Raw genomic sequence first — 15,700 nt, 5'->3', positions numbered from 1 at the left:
AGTGTGGAGGTTCCTCAAAAAGTTAAAAAATAGAGTTATCCTATGACCCAGGAATTGCATTACTGGGTATTTACCCCAAAGATACAGATGTAGTGAAAATAAGAGCCATATGCACCCTAATGTTCATAGCAGCAATGTCCATGATATCCAAACTGTGGAAGGAGCCAAGATGTCTTTCAACAGACAAATGGATAAAGAAGATGTGGTCCATATATACAATGGAATATTACTCAGGGATCAGAAAGGATGAATATCCAACATTTATGTCAACATGAATGGAACTGGAGGAGATTATGCTAAGTGAAATAAGTCAAACAGAGAAAGACAATTATCATATGGTTTCACTTATTTGTGGAACATAAGGAATAGCATGGAGGACATTAGGAGAAGGAAGGGAAAAATGAAGGGGGGGAGGAAATTAGATGGGGAGACAAACCATGAAAGACTATGGACTTCAGGAATCAAACCGAGGGTTTTGTTCCGGGGAGGTAGCGGAATGGGTTAGCCTGGTGATGGGTATTAAGGGGGGCATGTATTGCATAGAGCACTGGGTGTTATATACAAACAATGAATCATGGAACACTACATCAAAAACTAATGATGTACTGTATGGTGACTAACATAACATAATAAAAAATTTTTTAAAAATAAAAATAAATAGAAAAAATAATTATTACTAAAATAAGGATAAGGAATTTAGTGATTGTAACTTCTAATGCTATAATTTTAAATAGCTGGAAAGTATCTTAGATTATTTACATTTCTTATATTTTTACAAGTATTAAAAATGGAGGCTTAGCAAGAATACGAGGCTTATATCTCACAAATATAATGACTTAGCAATATTTAAACTAAATTACTTCCATTCTGGATAAGCAGTGGCAGAGGTATGATGATACTCTTGAGACAAATGCCCCTGCCAATGTACTTTATTTTCCATATCTTTAATGGAACCAGGCTAGAAATACATTGGATAGATAAAGGGTGGGGGGCATGTGGATAGAGAGCTCTCCCCCAGCAACCCATCCAAATCCCATGCCCCATTTTATGACTAACATCTTCTCTACAGTGGTCCACAGGTCTGTTTTATGGCAACTCCAACTCTCAGATAAAGAGCATTCCGAATAACTCTAAAAAGTTCCACAGATGAGATATAATATTTTGCCCAATACTTTAAGGTTAGGTAATGTAGATCTTTTTATATAGAACTGAGCTGGAAATAAATTAGGTTTGGTGAATGAGGGGTTAAATTCAGGGTCACTGAGGCAACTGCTGTTTTCTGCAAGTTCTGGTATAAGCAGATCTATTTACAACTTGTGACTGGCGTAGTAGGTAGTTTGTCAGTAAGATCTGACTCATTTCTATTTTGGTCCATATGAAATGAAATAAAGTATAAAATTACTTTTAAATTCAGGCAATAGAAGTGAATTATTCCGGGAATCCTAATTTTATTACTGTAAATATTAAATACTGTAAATTTACTATAAATGTAAATATTAAATACTATAAAATTTATTACTGTAAATAAATATATATATGCATATATGCATATTCTGAACATTAAACTATATAAAACTGTAAATTTTTTAAGATGTCAGAAAGTGCTAGAAATACATTTATTCCCTTGGGACTTCCTTTGATTTTTCTTTATCCTCTAACCATTTTGATCATTACAGGAGAGCAACTATATAAACACTCAGAATTCTTCTGGTATTTATTTTTTTCTGAAGGAATCTGCTCTCTATTGGCTTGAATAAGCTTATTGGTTTTTGTATGTTTGGTTATTTCTTTCTAGCAATAGTTCCTAATCTATTATTTAGCCTAACCTATCACTTGCTTGTAACCAGTCAACCACAGATGTTTCCTGGGCAGCTCAGAGCAAACTTCTATGCCTAATGTTCTGAAAAAATATGAGATATTATCCCTAACTTCTGAGTGGCTAACAGTCAAGTCAGGAAGACATGGCACTCACACAAAGAACAGTATGTGATGGTTTGGAATGGACATGTTGATATGTACACCCATATTTTTTAGGAGGTAGTAAAAGGGATTACAAAAGAGACCAGGAAGGAACAGTTAAAAAATTAAGAGAAAAACTTCAATAGTATCACATTGGGTAAGCCAAGAAAGAATGGGCTTTGCAGCATTAGTATAGAGATATCAAGGAAACCAGAGGCTAAGAAAGCGAAATTTGTTTTGCGGAATCATACTCTTGAAGAAAGCAACTTAGTGGGTCTGTCAAAATATAAGCCAGACTTTTAAGGTAAAAAATTATCTTTTTTTTCAGACTGGATGAGATGGCTTAATTCAGTATGTCTTGGCAATGAGTTGGAAACCTAAGAGAGAAGGAAACATTGAAGATGCTACAGAGCTTATGGTAGGTAACTGCTAGGAATTTGAGGCAGGAGACCCAGAAAGGGAGGGACTGACTGTTTCTGAGTCCACAGAGCAGGAAGCAAGTATAGGGAGCAGCAGCTATCTCTAATGTACAGAGACAGACAGGAGATAAGAGTCATTCCTGGTTAAACTGGGGGCACAGCCAAACTCCGAAAGTGAGAGAAAAATGAGATACCTTTAGAAACTGAGGAGTAGGGTAATTTTGGAATAGCCATTGTATGGGAATAAAAGGAATTTCTAAATTCCAGGGTGAGTCTGAGTAGTTCAATGAACATTTATTAAGTCCCTCCTATGTACGTGGCATGCAACCTAGTGCTGGAGTTAAAGAGACAAATAAGACATGGTTCAGCCATTGCCTTCCTGCAAGAAATTTAGAGTCTACAGAGGACAATTATTGCAGTAAAAGTCAGAACATAAATATTCACAGGATGCTATGTAACCAGAGATAAGGAAACTACACCAGTTAAGGCAGGTATAGAGAGGTGGAGGTGAGAAAAAGAGTAAAGTTGGACAGGAAAGGTACTAAAAGATGATTTCTGGGCTGGGTTCTGAAGAATAGATAACTTCTACCAATGAGTAGGAGATGGTATGGTGGGGAAAAGCAAAAGATGTCCTCTCTAGATGGAAGGGAATGCACAAGAGTACATTCAGATAAGGTCCCTGAGGATGTGTGTACTCCCAGAGCATGGAATATGAAACAGAAAACCTCAGTGGTCACACACAGAAGATTTGTAGGTATCAGGTCAGTTTGAACATTTTCCTATAGATAATTTGCAAACACTGAAAGGCTGTAGGCAGGGGCAAAGGGGGGAAGAGAAGCCTGGCATATTCAGAACAGAGTTTACATAGTTTATTCTGGCAGCCATGTAGGAGAATGTTGGGATTTGGCAAGAGGCAAGGATGATGAAAAGCAGGAGAAAAACCGAAAAATGCTGAAGAGACAACATGGGCAAAAACTGTTGGATTAAGGTGGGAAGTCAAGTAAAGAGAGGCTATAAAAGTTACTTCCAGGTTTCTGAGTGGCTGGAGTAATAATTAACTGAAATAGTGAGTACAAAAGGAATAGGTTACTGGTGAAAATGGTGAGTGTAACTTTGGACATATTGAATTCCAAGTAATACAGGAAATCTACTTGGAAAGATCCACTAAGGGGTTAAGTACATGAATCTGAAACATCAGAACATTATCTACCAGCAACAGTTTGTAATGGACTCAGCTGGATGGCTTTTTCTAGCAAAGCCTTGGAGGAGAGGGAAGAAAGCTAGGTTTGGAGATCAGAACATTTTTGGCAGAGGAGGGCACTCATGACAGCAGAGTGCTGGAAAGGGCTATGGACTTCAGGCAAGGTAGGGAGTCAAGGACAGATGTGGGCTAACAAACGGTGTGAAGAGAGAAACCAGGTTAGGGTAGATTCCTGTAGCTAGTGGGTGAAAGAAAGGACAGAACTGACAGGGGAGGAAGATGAGCTCTGAGAGAGAAAGGTCTGACTCTGAGTTCTCAACAGTGGAGAATTCCAAGTGAAAACCTGGTGTCACTGCAGGTTTTTGAATGGATAAAGAAAAGTGTAGGAAGGTGTCAAAATATGAGGTGGGAATGAAGACTAAAGCTGCCAAGACTGATTGGTAGGAGAGCAAGGGAGGAAGACAAAGTAATCTAACACAGAAATCACAGAATGAGGATTTTGAAACAGAGAGAATGGAGTGATTTGTGTGTGGAGAGCAATAGCCATCTGCTACCCTGTAGAGTAGAAAAATATCGATGCTTCCATAAAAGAGGAGTACTGGAGACATGACATTATCAGAAATGTTATCCACGACTGAATCCCGTATCCTCCCCCAATTGCTTTCTCTTCCCATACCTCCCATTCTTACCACTCCCATTATCATTTTCCTGGTCCAACTATTTTAAGGAATATCATTAATATTTTTGCCTTTATTCAACTTCCACTTTTAAAGAATTATAAAGTACTTCAACTATTTACTCATAATGGGCATAACCTTTCATCTACACTGCCATGAAATCTTATTTTTGTTTGGACTCTTTCTTTTATTTCATTCCTATAACCACGACCCAAGACCAGGTTCTCATCACCTCTCCATTGCAAAAATGAAATTTATAGGCTCTCTCTATACCCAGTCTATTTCCTTTTCCAGATCTGTCCCATATTCATTCAGAAGCAATTTCCCCCAAACATTGCTTTCATCATATCATGGCCTGCTCAAGAATGGGACTGTGACTCCTTGTTGGTAACTCTCCTAGATCTACTCACTCCTCTTGCCTGGATTCCAAGCCCTCTGAGATCTGTCTTAGGTTCTTCATTCTGGTTTTAGCAGGTGCCCTATGATCTGCCTAGACTGGTCTTCTCACAGTTCTACATCCATTTATATTTTTGCTCAAATATTCATGTTTTCCTCCTAGAAAGCTATCCCTCTTGTATGCAAATTCAATTATGCCAGTCTTTCAATGTCTACTCTATGGAATTTTCTGAAATGAAGGCAACCCCTATTGATCTCTTGGTTAATCAGTATTTGTGTGGTATCTTCTCCAATAGTTTAGTCTATACCACTTCTCCAATCTAGGCTTAAGTTCCTTGAATATGAGAACTCATGTCTTGGTTTTCTGAATCCTTCCAAAAACTATTTCTTATAATAAATAAATAAATAAATAAATAAATAAAATATTCTTAAAATAGAATGATATCTTATAGTTCTTGTCATCAATAAAGAATTTTCTAGTTAGGCTAGTCCAAAATATTGTTTCTTAAAAATTAAAGCTTTTAGATATATAAAACTTTTGAAACAGAGTCTCAATCTGGGTCTAGATACAAAAATTTTAAACATGACAAAATTTTATCCTTAAAAAAAAAAAAAGTCTTGGATCTGGGTAATTACTATCCATGAAATATCATTGTTTTGGGGCCACCTGAATGTTATCTCTCATTCTAAGAGAAAATTAATTTTTTTTTAAAGATTTTATTTATTTATTTGACAGAGAGATCCCAAGTAGGCAGAGAGGCAGGCAGAGAGAGAGGGGGAAGCAGGCCCCCCGCTGTGCAGAGAGCCCGATGCGGGGCTCGATCCCAGGACCCTGGGATCATGACCTGAGCCGAAGGCAGCAGCTTAACCCACTGAGCCACCCAGGTGCCCCAGAAAATTAAGTTTTGAAGCAACAGGATAAATATCCTTGAAATTGTTTTTCAAAGCAGTGTTCTTTGAACCATTTACCAGAAACACTTAACCCAGTTATTCAGCTCCTACAACCACTCTACCATTTGGCCAACTCAGAAGTAGTACAATGCTGGGGCACCTGGGTGGCTCAGTCGGTTGAATGTTTGGCTCAGGTCATGATACCAGGGTTTGGGGATCAAGTCCTGCGTCGGGCTCTCTGGTCAGAGGGGAGCCTGCTTCTCCCTCTCCCTCTGCCATTTCCCCTGCTTGTGAACAGTCTCTCTCTCTCTCAAATAAATAAAAAAATCTTTTAAAAAATGGCACAATGCCACGTTCTATGTACCTAGAGCCTCCACGAGATAAAAGAAAATTTCATATTGTACTGCTACCTCTTTAGGGATCCTTTTCTTCTTAAAGAAAAAAAAAAGCTTTATTATGGGAATTTTTAAATCCATACAAAAGCTGAGCAAACATGTAATCAATTTCCCAGTATAGATCATCCAGTTTCAATAATGATCGGTCTAAGGCCACTATTTTCCAAACCATGCTATCTGCTATCCACACGCACATACCAATGGGTTATTTTGAAGCAAATGCCTGGTGTTGCATTATCTATAAACATTTTAGTATGTCTCCCTCTCTTTTTTTAAAAGATTAATTTATTTATTTGACAGTGATCACAAGTAGGCAGAGAGGCAGGCAGAGAGATGGGCGGAAGCAGGCTCCCCACTGAGCAGAGAGCCCGATGCGGGGCTCAATCCCAGGACCCTGGGATCATGACCTGAGCTGAAAGCAGAAGCTTTAACCCACGGAGCCACCCAGGTGCCCCTTAGTATGTCTCTTAAAGATGAGGACCCATTTTAGGAAACAGAACCACAATACCATCATCCCACCTAGAAAACTAATAACAATGCCTCCATATCACCAAACACCTGGTGAGGGTTCAAGATTCCCTGATAATCTCATAATATGTTTTTTCCCCCCAATGCATTTGTATGAATCTGGACCCAAAGACACTAGATATGTTAAGCCAAAGCCCAGAAAGCACCATAAATCTCTAAACTAAAAATTTCTCTTGGTAGTTAAACTAATTTAGGAAAAAACAAAATCAGTCTGTGATCAGTAAGTACACATATCCATCCTGAGGTTTACGATTTCAGGAGTAGCAGCATTTGATTTGTTTGCACGGCACTTTGATGGCAGAGCACAAATGCAATAGAAGGAATGGACAGGTTGTCACAGGCACCAAGAGCCCTGCTTCTAGTCACCTCTGTGACCCATGTCTGTGCGTGACGTGGAAATGACGTTCCAATGCACGTTTTCCTTCCGTTCCTAAAAGGATTTGAGGTGGCTAACTTGAAGCATTATTATTTTGCTACTAGCATTATGAGAAATACTTACCGGTTTCCTATTCATTTTGTATTTTACTGACAGTGTGACCTCTTATTTAATACTCATATAGTGACATGTCAACAGAGCCTTTTGTATTTACATGACATTTCCAAACTAAAATAAAGACTGACTCTAAAAGCACTGGGCACATGAGTTCACACTATTGAGAAACTAATGCTATAAATGTTTTCTATTTCTACATTTCTCTGGCCCAGAGAGTAAATTTTCAACAATATTTGAACACCACTGAAAACTTCTGAGAAAACTTCCTGTGTTTCCTTTTCTCCTAATGATTTTCTCTGCTATTGCAAAAGTCAAACAGTTTGCACACGAGGAGAAAGGACACGCCCTCCTCACCCACAAACAAGACAAAATGTCACTTACCACTCATTTCCAGAAAGTATCTTGCATTCATTAGCATTCGACCTTGAGGTTTCAGCTCTAACTGATTGAGAGAAAAAAAGGAAATATCAGTGAGAATGCAAAACAAGCTGTACGTTGAATGACACAGTAACTGGTGAGTGTGGTGGCTGCAGGAGATTTCCAGTGTAGAACCCAAGACCGCCTCCTCCTCACTTTTTACTCATAGCGGTTACCATCCAAATAGTGCGCCATCTGTGCATTCAACCTTTTTTTTTTTTTTTTTTTTTTTTTATTAAAACACCTCAGCAGCTCATTAATTTTACTTGGAGATCAAACTTTCCATGAGGAAGAAACAAAATTCTAAAACAGTTTCCGTTTGATATTCTTGCCCTGTGCTGGCCCTCATCGGCACGGTTGTGACTAGGGCAGGTTCAGATCTTCATCATGACAAAAGGATCCGGGGCACTGGGACCAGTTAACAGTAGGTCTTCTGGAAGACAAGATGGATCCTGCTTTGAAGGTGCCTACCCACATGCCTCTAGGTTAACCAGGGTACGAACTGGGAGCTGTGTTTTTCTTTGGTAAGGAAAGTAAGGAAACTGTCTTTGGGAAAGTGCTAGATAATCTACCATGGGAAATTCTGATTAGATTTGTCTAAAAATGGACAAAAATACACATTTCAGTATCATTACATAGAAGAGACCAGAGCAGAGTAGCACTGAAGGGAGGATTCAGGTTATCATGTGATGTGACAAAGGGGAAAATGACAAATCCATCTCTCCAAATCCCTCCCTTCTGCAACCCTCAGTTTGTTTCCCAGAGTCCAGAGTCTCTCAAGGTTTGTCTCCCTCTTTGATTTCTTTCCATTCTCTTTTCCCCACTTTCCTCTGTGGATATTTTTTTAGACAGAGAAATTATTTCTAAGAAAGTGGATTTCAATAGAGCAAGGGGAAATCAAAGTCCAAAGCACCCTGTTGGCCCTTAGACACTATAAATGAAAGTAAACTAGGAAACATTCTTGGGAAAGAAAAGCTACAAAATGTAAAAAGGTTGCTTAAGTAAAATGAGAATCTGAAGGCCACCAAGTGCTTATGGCTTTAATAACTGTAGAATACAATCAATCAATCAAAACTTCAAAGGAATAAAATCAGGAGACACCTAAGCAAGAAATCAAACACAACTTTAAGAGCTATAAATAGAAAACCAACCTGCTTGTCAGGGAAGCCTAGGCAAATAACTTAAAAATTAGTTATCCGTTTGTTAAGGGAGAAGGAAATCCAACAGCATGCTACTTTTCTGTTTGTTTTTTTTTTGTTTGTTTGTTCATTTTAAAGATTTTTATTTTTAGGTGATCTCTACACCCAGTGTGGGCTTGAACTCCCAACCCCGGCATCCAGAGTTACACACTCCATGGACTGAGCCAGCCAGGCACCCCAAAGAGTGTGCTACTTTTAAAAATTAGGGATTTGGTGACTTTTTTTAAATAATGAGGGGGCGCCTGTGTGGCTCAGTGGGTTAAAGCCTCTGCCTTCAGCTCAGGTCATGATCCCAGGGTCCTGGGATCGAGCCCCGCATCGGGCTCTCTGCTCAGCGGGGAGCCTGCTTCCCCCTCTCTCTCTGCCTGCCTCTCTGCCTACTTGTGATCTCTGTCTGTCAAATAAATAAAATCTTTAAAAAAATGAGGCAGAAAGCAGAAGATAAATGGGGATGAGTGAAAAGTAGATAACATTTGGTCTAATTAATCTCTTCTCCTAGCTGAGCTAGGTGTTGGCCCCCCTTCAGGCCCTGAGCTGACTGGCGTCTCACGCTCCCTCCCTCGTGTGTAGACCCTTCCACATTAAGCCTGCACCTGTGATGATATTTAGTTACTCAGCCTCTTCTACCTGCCTAAGCAGCACCCCCAAACCGAGATCTATCTGCAGGATCATTTCTCCAACCAGACATAGAAGTGCTCCACAGATACTGCTGGCCTACATTTACTAAACATATCCGAGCATGGGGACTTAAAAGACAAAAAATCTTGGTATATGTTTATCTTCAAAGATTACTTTAGTGTCACCAGCAAAGATGTGGATAAATATATACTCTCCTAGAAAGTACTTTTTTTTTTTTGAGGTCAAAAATAGAAAACTGACACAGAATTCTAGTTGTTAGGTTTCTGTCATTCCCATTTTGAAACCAGCAACTTCAAAATCTTCTGAGTGGAGTTCTTAGAAATTTGAGTTATAGGAAACGAGAAGTGAAAAGGTAAGATTCTCTCCTTTTGCATAAATGATAGAGCATTTGAGAACATTTTCTGAGTTTCAGATCATTTAAAAACAGTTTTTACTAGTGTTTGTGGTTGCTTTGTTTTTTCATTGTGTGAACCCCAGAAATCTTCATGAGAATTTTTATGCTTTCATATTTCACTCTTTCCTTTAACGTTTCTAAACATTCACTACCCAAACAGTTATAACCTAAGTTTTCAAAAACTTAGTGCAGCAACATGGATTGTGTGTGATGTACACACACAATGTGTTTAGTACAAAGTGAACTAAATGAATAGTTATGACTAAAAAAAATTGACAAGGATTGGCAAAGTATGGAGAGGGAAGACCAAACCTCACATGGATCTTGCTGGTCTTTTCCCTTATCTATCACCTTATCCAAGACATCTTATCAAGAGATCACATAGATAGATACCTCAACAAATAGTCCACAGCTAGGTTTCCCAAATTAAGGGGAATTTGCGATATTTCTGAGCTTATCTTACACTTATAGATCAATAATGACTCTTCATAGCCTAAGAGACCTTCTTCACCTTACACAGGAGTCTAGACATTTGAATATGTTCGTATGTTTGACAGTCCACAAGAACAGTCATTGTCATTATCAAGTCATCAGTGAGTAAGTGGTAGGGAATCTGTTTACCTAAGACGAGTGTGTCATAATTCCAGGATGACACAGAAACTCTGCTCTGTCTTCAGCAAGCATGATGCTTACCACTTAGTGGTGGGAACACTTTAAAAGGAGCTCACAGCCTGGATATTTACCCATATCTCTGCCTTCCCGTTGTTCTTCCTGCATCGCTCCGCCAGAGAGGAGAGCTCGACGGTAGTTTCAGATATCAGATCCATGTTCTTGCCCTTCACAATGATCTGCATTACTCTTCCCTTGTTGATGTGGGCATCGAAAGTGCTGTCCCAGGGCGGGTACATAGTTGGCTTTTTCTGGATATACATTTGCCCATTCTCTAGGAACAGAAAGAAATATTCTCATTACTCCTTTAGCCAACTCTGGGAAATAATTCAACTTCATAGTGGCACCTGCTCCCTCTGTCCTCTAGGATATATAATTCCATTGGGAAGTCAAAAGTAACACATTAAACAATTAGAGACAATATAGGACAAAATGAGAAAGTCCCAAGGTCTGTATGAGTGATACACTATATCAGTATCTGAGTGATCACCTTGATACACAAGGTGATACACTGAAACTTAAAAGTCAATCTGGTAATTTAAGCAGCAAATAGATGATAATGTCTTGGACTGCCGACGTTCTTTTCCTATTGAACAGTCAGTTTCTTTACTTTGAGCAAATAGAAAGACAATCGGGGGCCAAGCCTACTATATTCGGGAGGTTAGAATGACCTAGGTCCCATCCTCTACATGTCATACACTTTTAAGCCTTCTGGGACTTTCCTCTAATGATCTACAAAGGGTGGACACACAACTAATTAATGTCACTGTCATCTAGTTAAAAAGAGTTGATAGAAAACTACTGTGTGTTCATCTGACAGACTCTATGGCATAATTTAAGGCTTACAGTAAGTGCTCCTTAAAAAGACCTTTAAAATTTTTCCATTTGACATAAATGCACTGTGAGGTAAAAACCTTTAAAGCATAATGAGCCATTATTTCTTTTCTCTAATTCTCAAGGGAGGATACATTTTACACGCAATGCGCACCCTATGCAAAAACTAACACATAACTCAGAGAGGCAGTGGTCTCAGTCCATGGGATCAGGGAAGTAGGCTGTGGACCTACAGATGAGAAAAGGCAGACAGGAGAGAGATCTGGAGGTGGCTGATGACAAGAACTGTGGTCAGGGTGATAAAGGGTAGGAAAACCTCTCCAGAACCACCAAGAGATTGGAAAAGAGTCTGTTAGTGTGATTAAGTGATAGGGGCATATGTTTCATCCCCACTGGATTTTCTGTAGTGTTTATTCTTTAATCATTTCAGGAACAGCAAACTGCAGCTGTATTTGAGAGTTGGTTTCTTTTGATAAGCACACTAAGTGGCAGATTTAGCAATTCAGAGATGTTGGGAAAGCAAAAAGGAAAAATCCATTTAAGCAAGGAAACAATGCAGTTCAGAGTCCTGATGGCCAATTCTCTCTGATGCATGATGGCAAAGCAGAACACAAGCCTATCATTTGCTAAATTGTCCTTTGGGATGTGTACGAGCACTTGAATAAACAGAAACTTCTAATTTTCCATAAACCTGGCTATGAAAGGGACAAACTCTGGCAAGGTCCAAAGTGGAAGAGGAAGGGGAAGGTTTTGATGGCTTGCTTGAAAAGATTTTACTGGAGATTGGACTTTTAAAAAAAATACCCATGGCAATTCTAATGGCCACAGTAACACTCTATTTCCACAGACGGGAAGCCCCTCTTTCTTGTAACTCCTCAGCTGTAACCTTTCTCCCCGCGCCTGCAAGGGACAGAGAGATCTGTGGTGAGGCTCTTCTCACCTTCTTCTCATTCATGAGGTTTGTAATTGCCTAAAAAGAGGACCAGAACTCGGGATCCTAATGACTTTCAGTGAGTTTTACCATTTCCAGAGCTTCCCAGACTCCCAGACTGACAACACTCTGCCCTGTTGGTCCCTGTTCAGTTGACTCATCATGGAAAATGCAATCTAAGACTTCCAAGATGGATACGCTTTTAAATATTGGGGCAGCCACTGTGGAAAATAGTAGGGAGGCTTCTCAGAACTTAAAAATAGAACTACCATATGACCCGGTACTTCCACTGCTGGGTATTTACCCAAAGAGAACAAAAACATGAATTTGAAGAAAAACATGTGCCTCTATGTTTATTGCAACATAATCTATAATAGCCAAGATATGGAAACAACCTAAGTGTTCAACGAAACACAAATGTATAAGATGTATACCTAATGGGAGAGAATATATGGCCCTAAGAAGGATGAGATCGTGCCACCTGCAACAACAGAGATGGTCTAGAGAGTATTAGGGTAAGTAAAATAAGGCAAATTAAAAAAAGAAAAATATGCCATGATTTCTTACTCATATGTAAGATCTAAGAAAACCAAATTAATAAATACACAAAAAGCAGAATGAGACCTATAAATATGGAGAACAAACTGATGGTTTCTAGAGGGGTGCAGTGGGGAATGGGAAAAATGGGTGAAGGAGAGTGGGGGGTCCAGGCTTCCAGTTCTGGAGTGAATAAGTCATAGGGATGAAAGTTACTGCACAGGGAATATAGCCAACGGTACTGTAGCAGTGCTGACTTGTGACAGATGGTAGGTCTACTCGTGGTGGGCATAGTGTAACGTGTAAATCACACCTGAAAAGAATAGAACACTGTGTGTCAACTATAATCAAATTAAGAAATCTAAAAAAAAAAAACAAAAACAAAAACATAAATTCTATTGAAGTAATACTTGAACTTTGATGTGCAGAGTGGTTCCTTTTCAGAACAAAACCAAAACAGAATCAAAAACCAAAACCTCCGAACTCCACAGGCTAACCTTTTGGAAAAACGAAGTCTTCCTTTCTGACAAGGTCCCTTGATCCACATGGCTGATCAGAGCAAGTTCAAAGGCAAGGCCAAAAGAAGAAGAAGAAATTTTAAAAAGGCTCTTGGGAGGCAAATGTCAGTGAGGCCCTGTGCTTATAGAGAATGGGATCCAGGAGACCCATTAAGTTGAAAGCGGCTTTGAAAAACTCAAGACATTTTACACTTCAAAGGTTTCTGTGACATTTGAAAGGTTTTAGATTGGGAGCAAGTGCCATTCTCACTTTTAATGAAACGGGAGAGAAATCCAGGCAGAAGGGAAATCAGGATGATTCAGACCTTCTCTTCAGCTTTGATGCTCTCACACTGGCTATAGGGGTGGAATCGATCATAAAGCACAAATCTTGCAAGGGAGGAAAAAACTAGCATGGTAGGATCTGGAAACCCAAGATTCTGAGCTGGAAACACCTCACTGGAGGTTCTCAACTGCTGAACTGGGTTCCTCCTCCACCCATAACTGCCACTCCATAAGAGGCATTTTAAGGACTACCCTATACGAAATAACACACACCTCTCTGTCCCCAAGCCTTTGCTCTCCACTTTGCCCTGCTTGGGTTTGCTGCCCGGCACTTACCATTATTCCAAATATTCCAGTTTGCCCCATGCCTCTCTTACTCTGCTAGAACAGAAGCTCTAAGGAAAAGGCGCTTTTACTCTCCCACTCCGTAAACACTTTCTGTGTAAGGCAAATGGAATGGCTCCTATAGTTACTACGAACCTGCACTGGTGTTAATCACATGTCTCTACAATGTGTCTACTAAAACAAGAAAGGTATGTAGGGAAATAGAGAAAAGTGGTGAAACGGGGAAAGAGGTGGGATGTAAACTTCCGTGGAGAGGTTTTAGGCAGAACAGGATTACTTTAATTGAATGATCTAAACCCACAAAATGAATCTTGGGATCTGTCACACTTTCCCCCTTACCATGAACTGCCTGTAAATATTTACATTTGATAAAACATGACAATTCTTTCAGTAATCCAGGGTTTTGTAAAGATATAAGTTTTCTGAAATCTGGATTCTAATGGCTAATTACATATTCTTTTAACATTTATCTAAGCTTAGCCCAAAGAAGAAATAAGCTATCTTTAGGCTTAATTGCAAGATTATGAAGACTGACCCTATCTGTAATCATTGGAAACAACCAGCGTTAACATTATGGGTCCCCTGTTCCACTTGAGTTTACCAGTAGTCTATTAGCCCCTTTACCCCCTCGAATCTTGTCCTCAACCCATTTCTCCTTTCCTTTGTTCCTTTTGCTTATGTAGAAAAATGGCACAGGGAAATGGAACATGAGGTAGGAAAACTGGGTCTCCTTCCGAGTCTGTCACTAGCTCCTACGCCCTTGAGGAAGTACTTGGCTTGGCTGGGCATCAGTTTCCTGAACTGTAAAATTAGACTGAACCAGATGACTCTAAGTTCCTGGAAGGACTTGCCTCATAGTTCACAGCAGGACGTTCCTCCTCCCCCACCTCGAACACCCGCTCGAGCAGCTTACCTGATTCTACATATTCTTTGACAAGCACAGCACAGTAAGGGTTAACAGCCTCTCCTTGACATGCCTGGCAGGACCCACAGTCAAAGTTGGACAAACCAATTCGAAGAAATGGTGACATGATTGCTCCCTGCAAAATGACAAAAGACAAATGCCATACAATAAGTTATTTTGGTGTCCCGTTCCCACGTACCCAGTGCTTTATCACCAGCAGCCCAGAAGCTCAAATGGTTCAGCTATCCATCTGAACAAATGCTTTTACTTCCCCTTCGACAAAGGACATTCCTGGGCTCACCCCAAACCACAGACTGACTTGCTACGGAAAGAGGTTTTCCGGACGTCTGCCTTATTCGACCCCATCAGTTAGAATTATAATTCCACTCTTAATGTAATGGAGTTACATCTAATAGTTGCAGAGAGAGGCAAACAATTTCTGATATTTTATTTCTTCTACTATTCAAGTAAGTACCCAAGAAACAAACCACAATAACAAGAAAATGAGTTTAGAAAGGGTGAGTCTATTTTAGTCACAACAGTTAAATATGACACCACAAAATTCTTATACGGGCTATTTATGTACATGACGCACTTGGCTCTGGGCATTTAGCAACTGGACTCTGTTTACTTCAGACATTTCAGAAAGGTCTACCTTCTTCAGAGTCCTGTGAATGTGTATATATGTATGCACATACGCACACACATCTACCTATATATAGAATGAGTCTTTGAACTCTATAAACCACTTAAAAAACCCTAAGTCATTGCCCACCATAAAGTCATGCTTTATCATCTAAAGATAAACAAAGTATACCAATAATCACGCATACCTGGAGATACAGGTGAACACCATCATAACGCTGGCTAACAAGTTCTAGGGTTCTAGTCTGATGTTTCATCTGCCATTCCCTCCTTGTCCTTGTTTGGCCACTTACCTCAACCAACCACCACTCTCCCCCACCCCCAAGTCTCTCCCTCCCTCCCTCTCTTCCTTCCTTCCTTCCTCTTTCTTTTTTTTTAACCTACTTTTCCATGAGATCCTATTGATCTGAAACCATCCTCTGGTACTCAGTGAAAAAGTTACTTC

At 39.6% G+C, this 15,700-nt stretch overlaps 1 protein-coding gene across 6 annotated transcripts in view; it reads right to left on the bottom strand.

Annotated features, from left to right (window-relative positions):
- PRKCQ (protein kinase C theta) overlaps positions 1-15,700 on the bottom strand; it is a 173,815-nt gene that overhangs the window by 108,040 nt on the left and 50,075 nt on the right. For 3 of the 6 annotated variants that reach the window (XM_032881635.1, XM_032881637.1, XM_032881636.1), the window contains exons 2-4: positions 14,620-14,746; positions 10,352-10,551; positions 7,341-7,401 (exon numbers count right to left, since the gene is read on the bottom strand). In XM_032881635.1, the coding sequence (XP_032737526.1) occupies positions 7,341-7,401; positions 10,352-10,551; positions 14,620-14,737 (379 nt within the window). In that variant the 5' untranslated portion in view covers positions 14,738-14,746. Of the gene's footprint in view, positions 1-7,340; positions 7,402-10,351; positions 10,552-14,619; positions 14,747-14,929; positions 14,952-15,443; positions 15,463-15,700 lie in introns of those variants that run through there. The other 3 variants (XM_032881634.1, XM_032881638.1, XM_032881639.1) reach the window with 3 other exon arrangements.

Source organism: Lontra canadensis, unplaced genomic scaffold, assembly GCF_010015895.1.
Source record: "Lontra canadensis isolate GAN:19392208 unplaced genomic scaffold, GSC_riverotter_1.0 scaffold76, whole genome shotgun sequence".
Taxonomy (NCBI): domain Eukaryota; kingdom Metazoa; phylum Chordata; class Mammalia; order Carnivora; family Mustelidae; genus Lontra; species Lontra canadensis.
The sequence above is the reverse complement of the archived record's forward strand: the minus strand, read 5'-3'. Positions and strand labels throughout refer to the sequence as shown.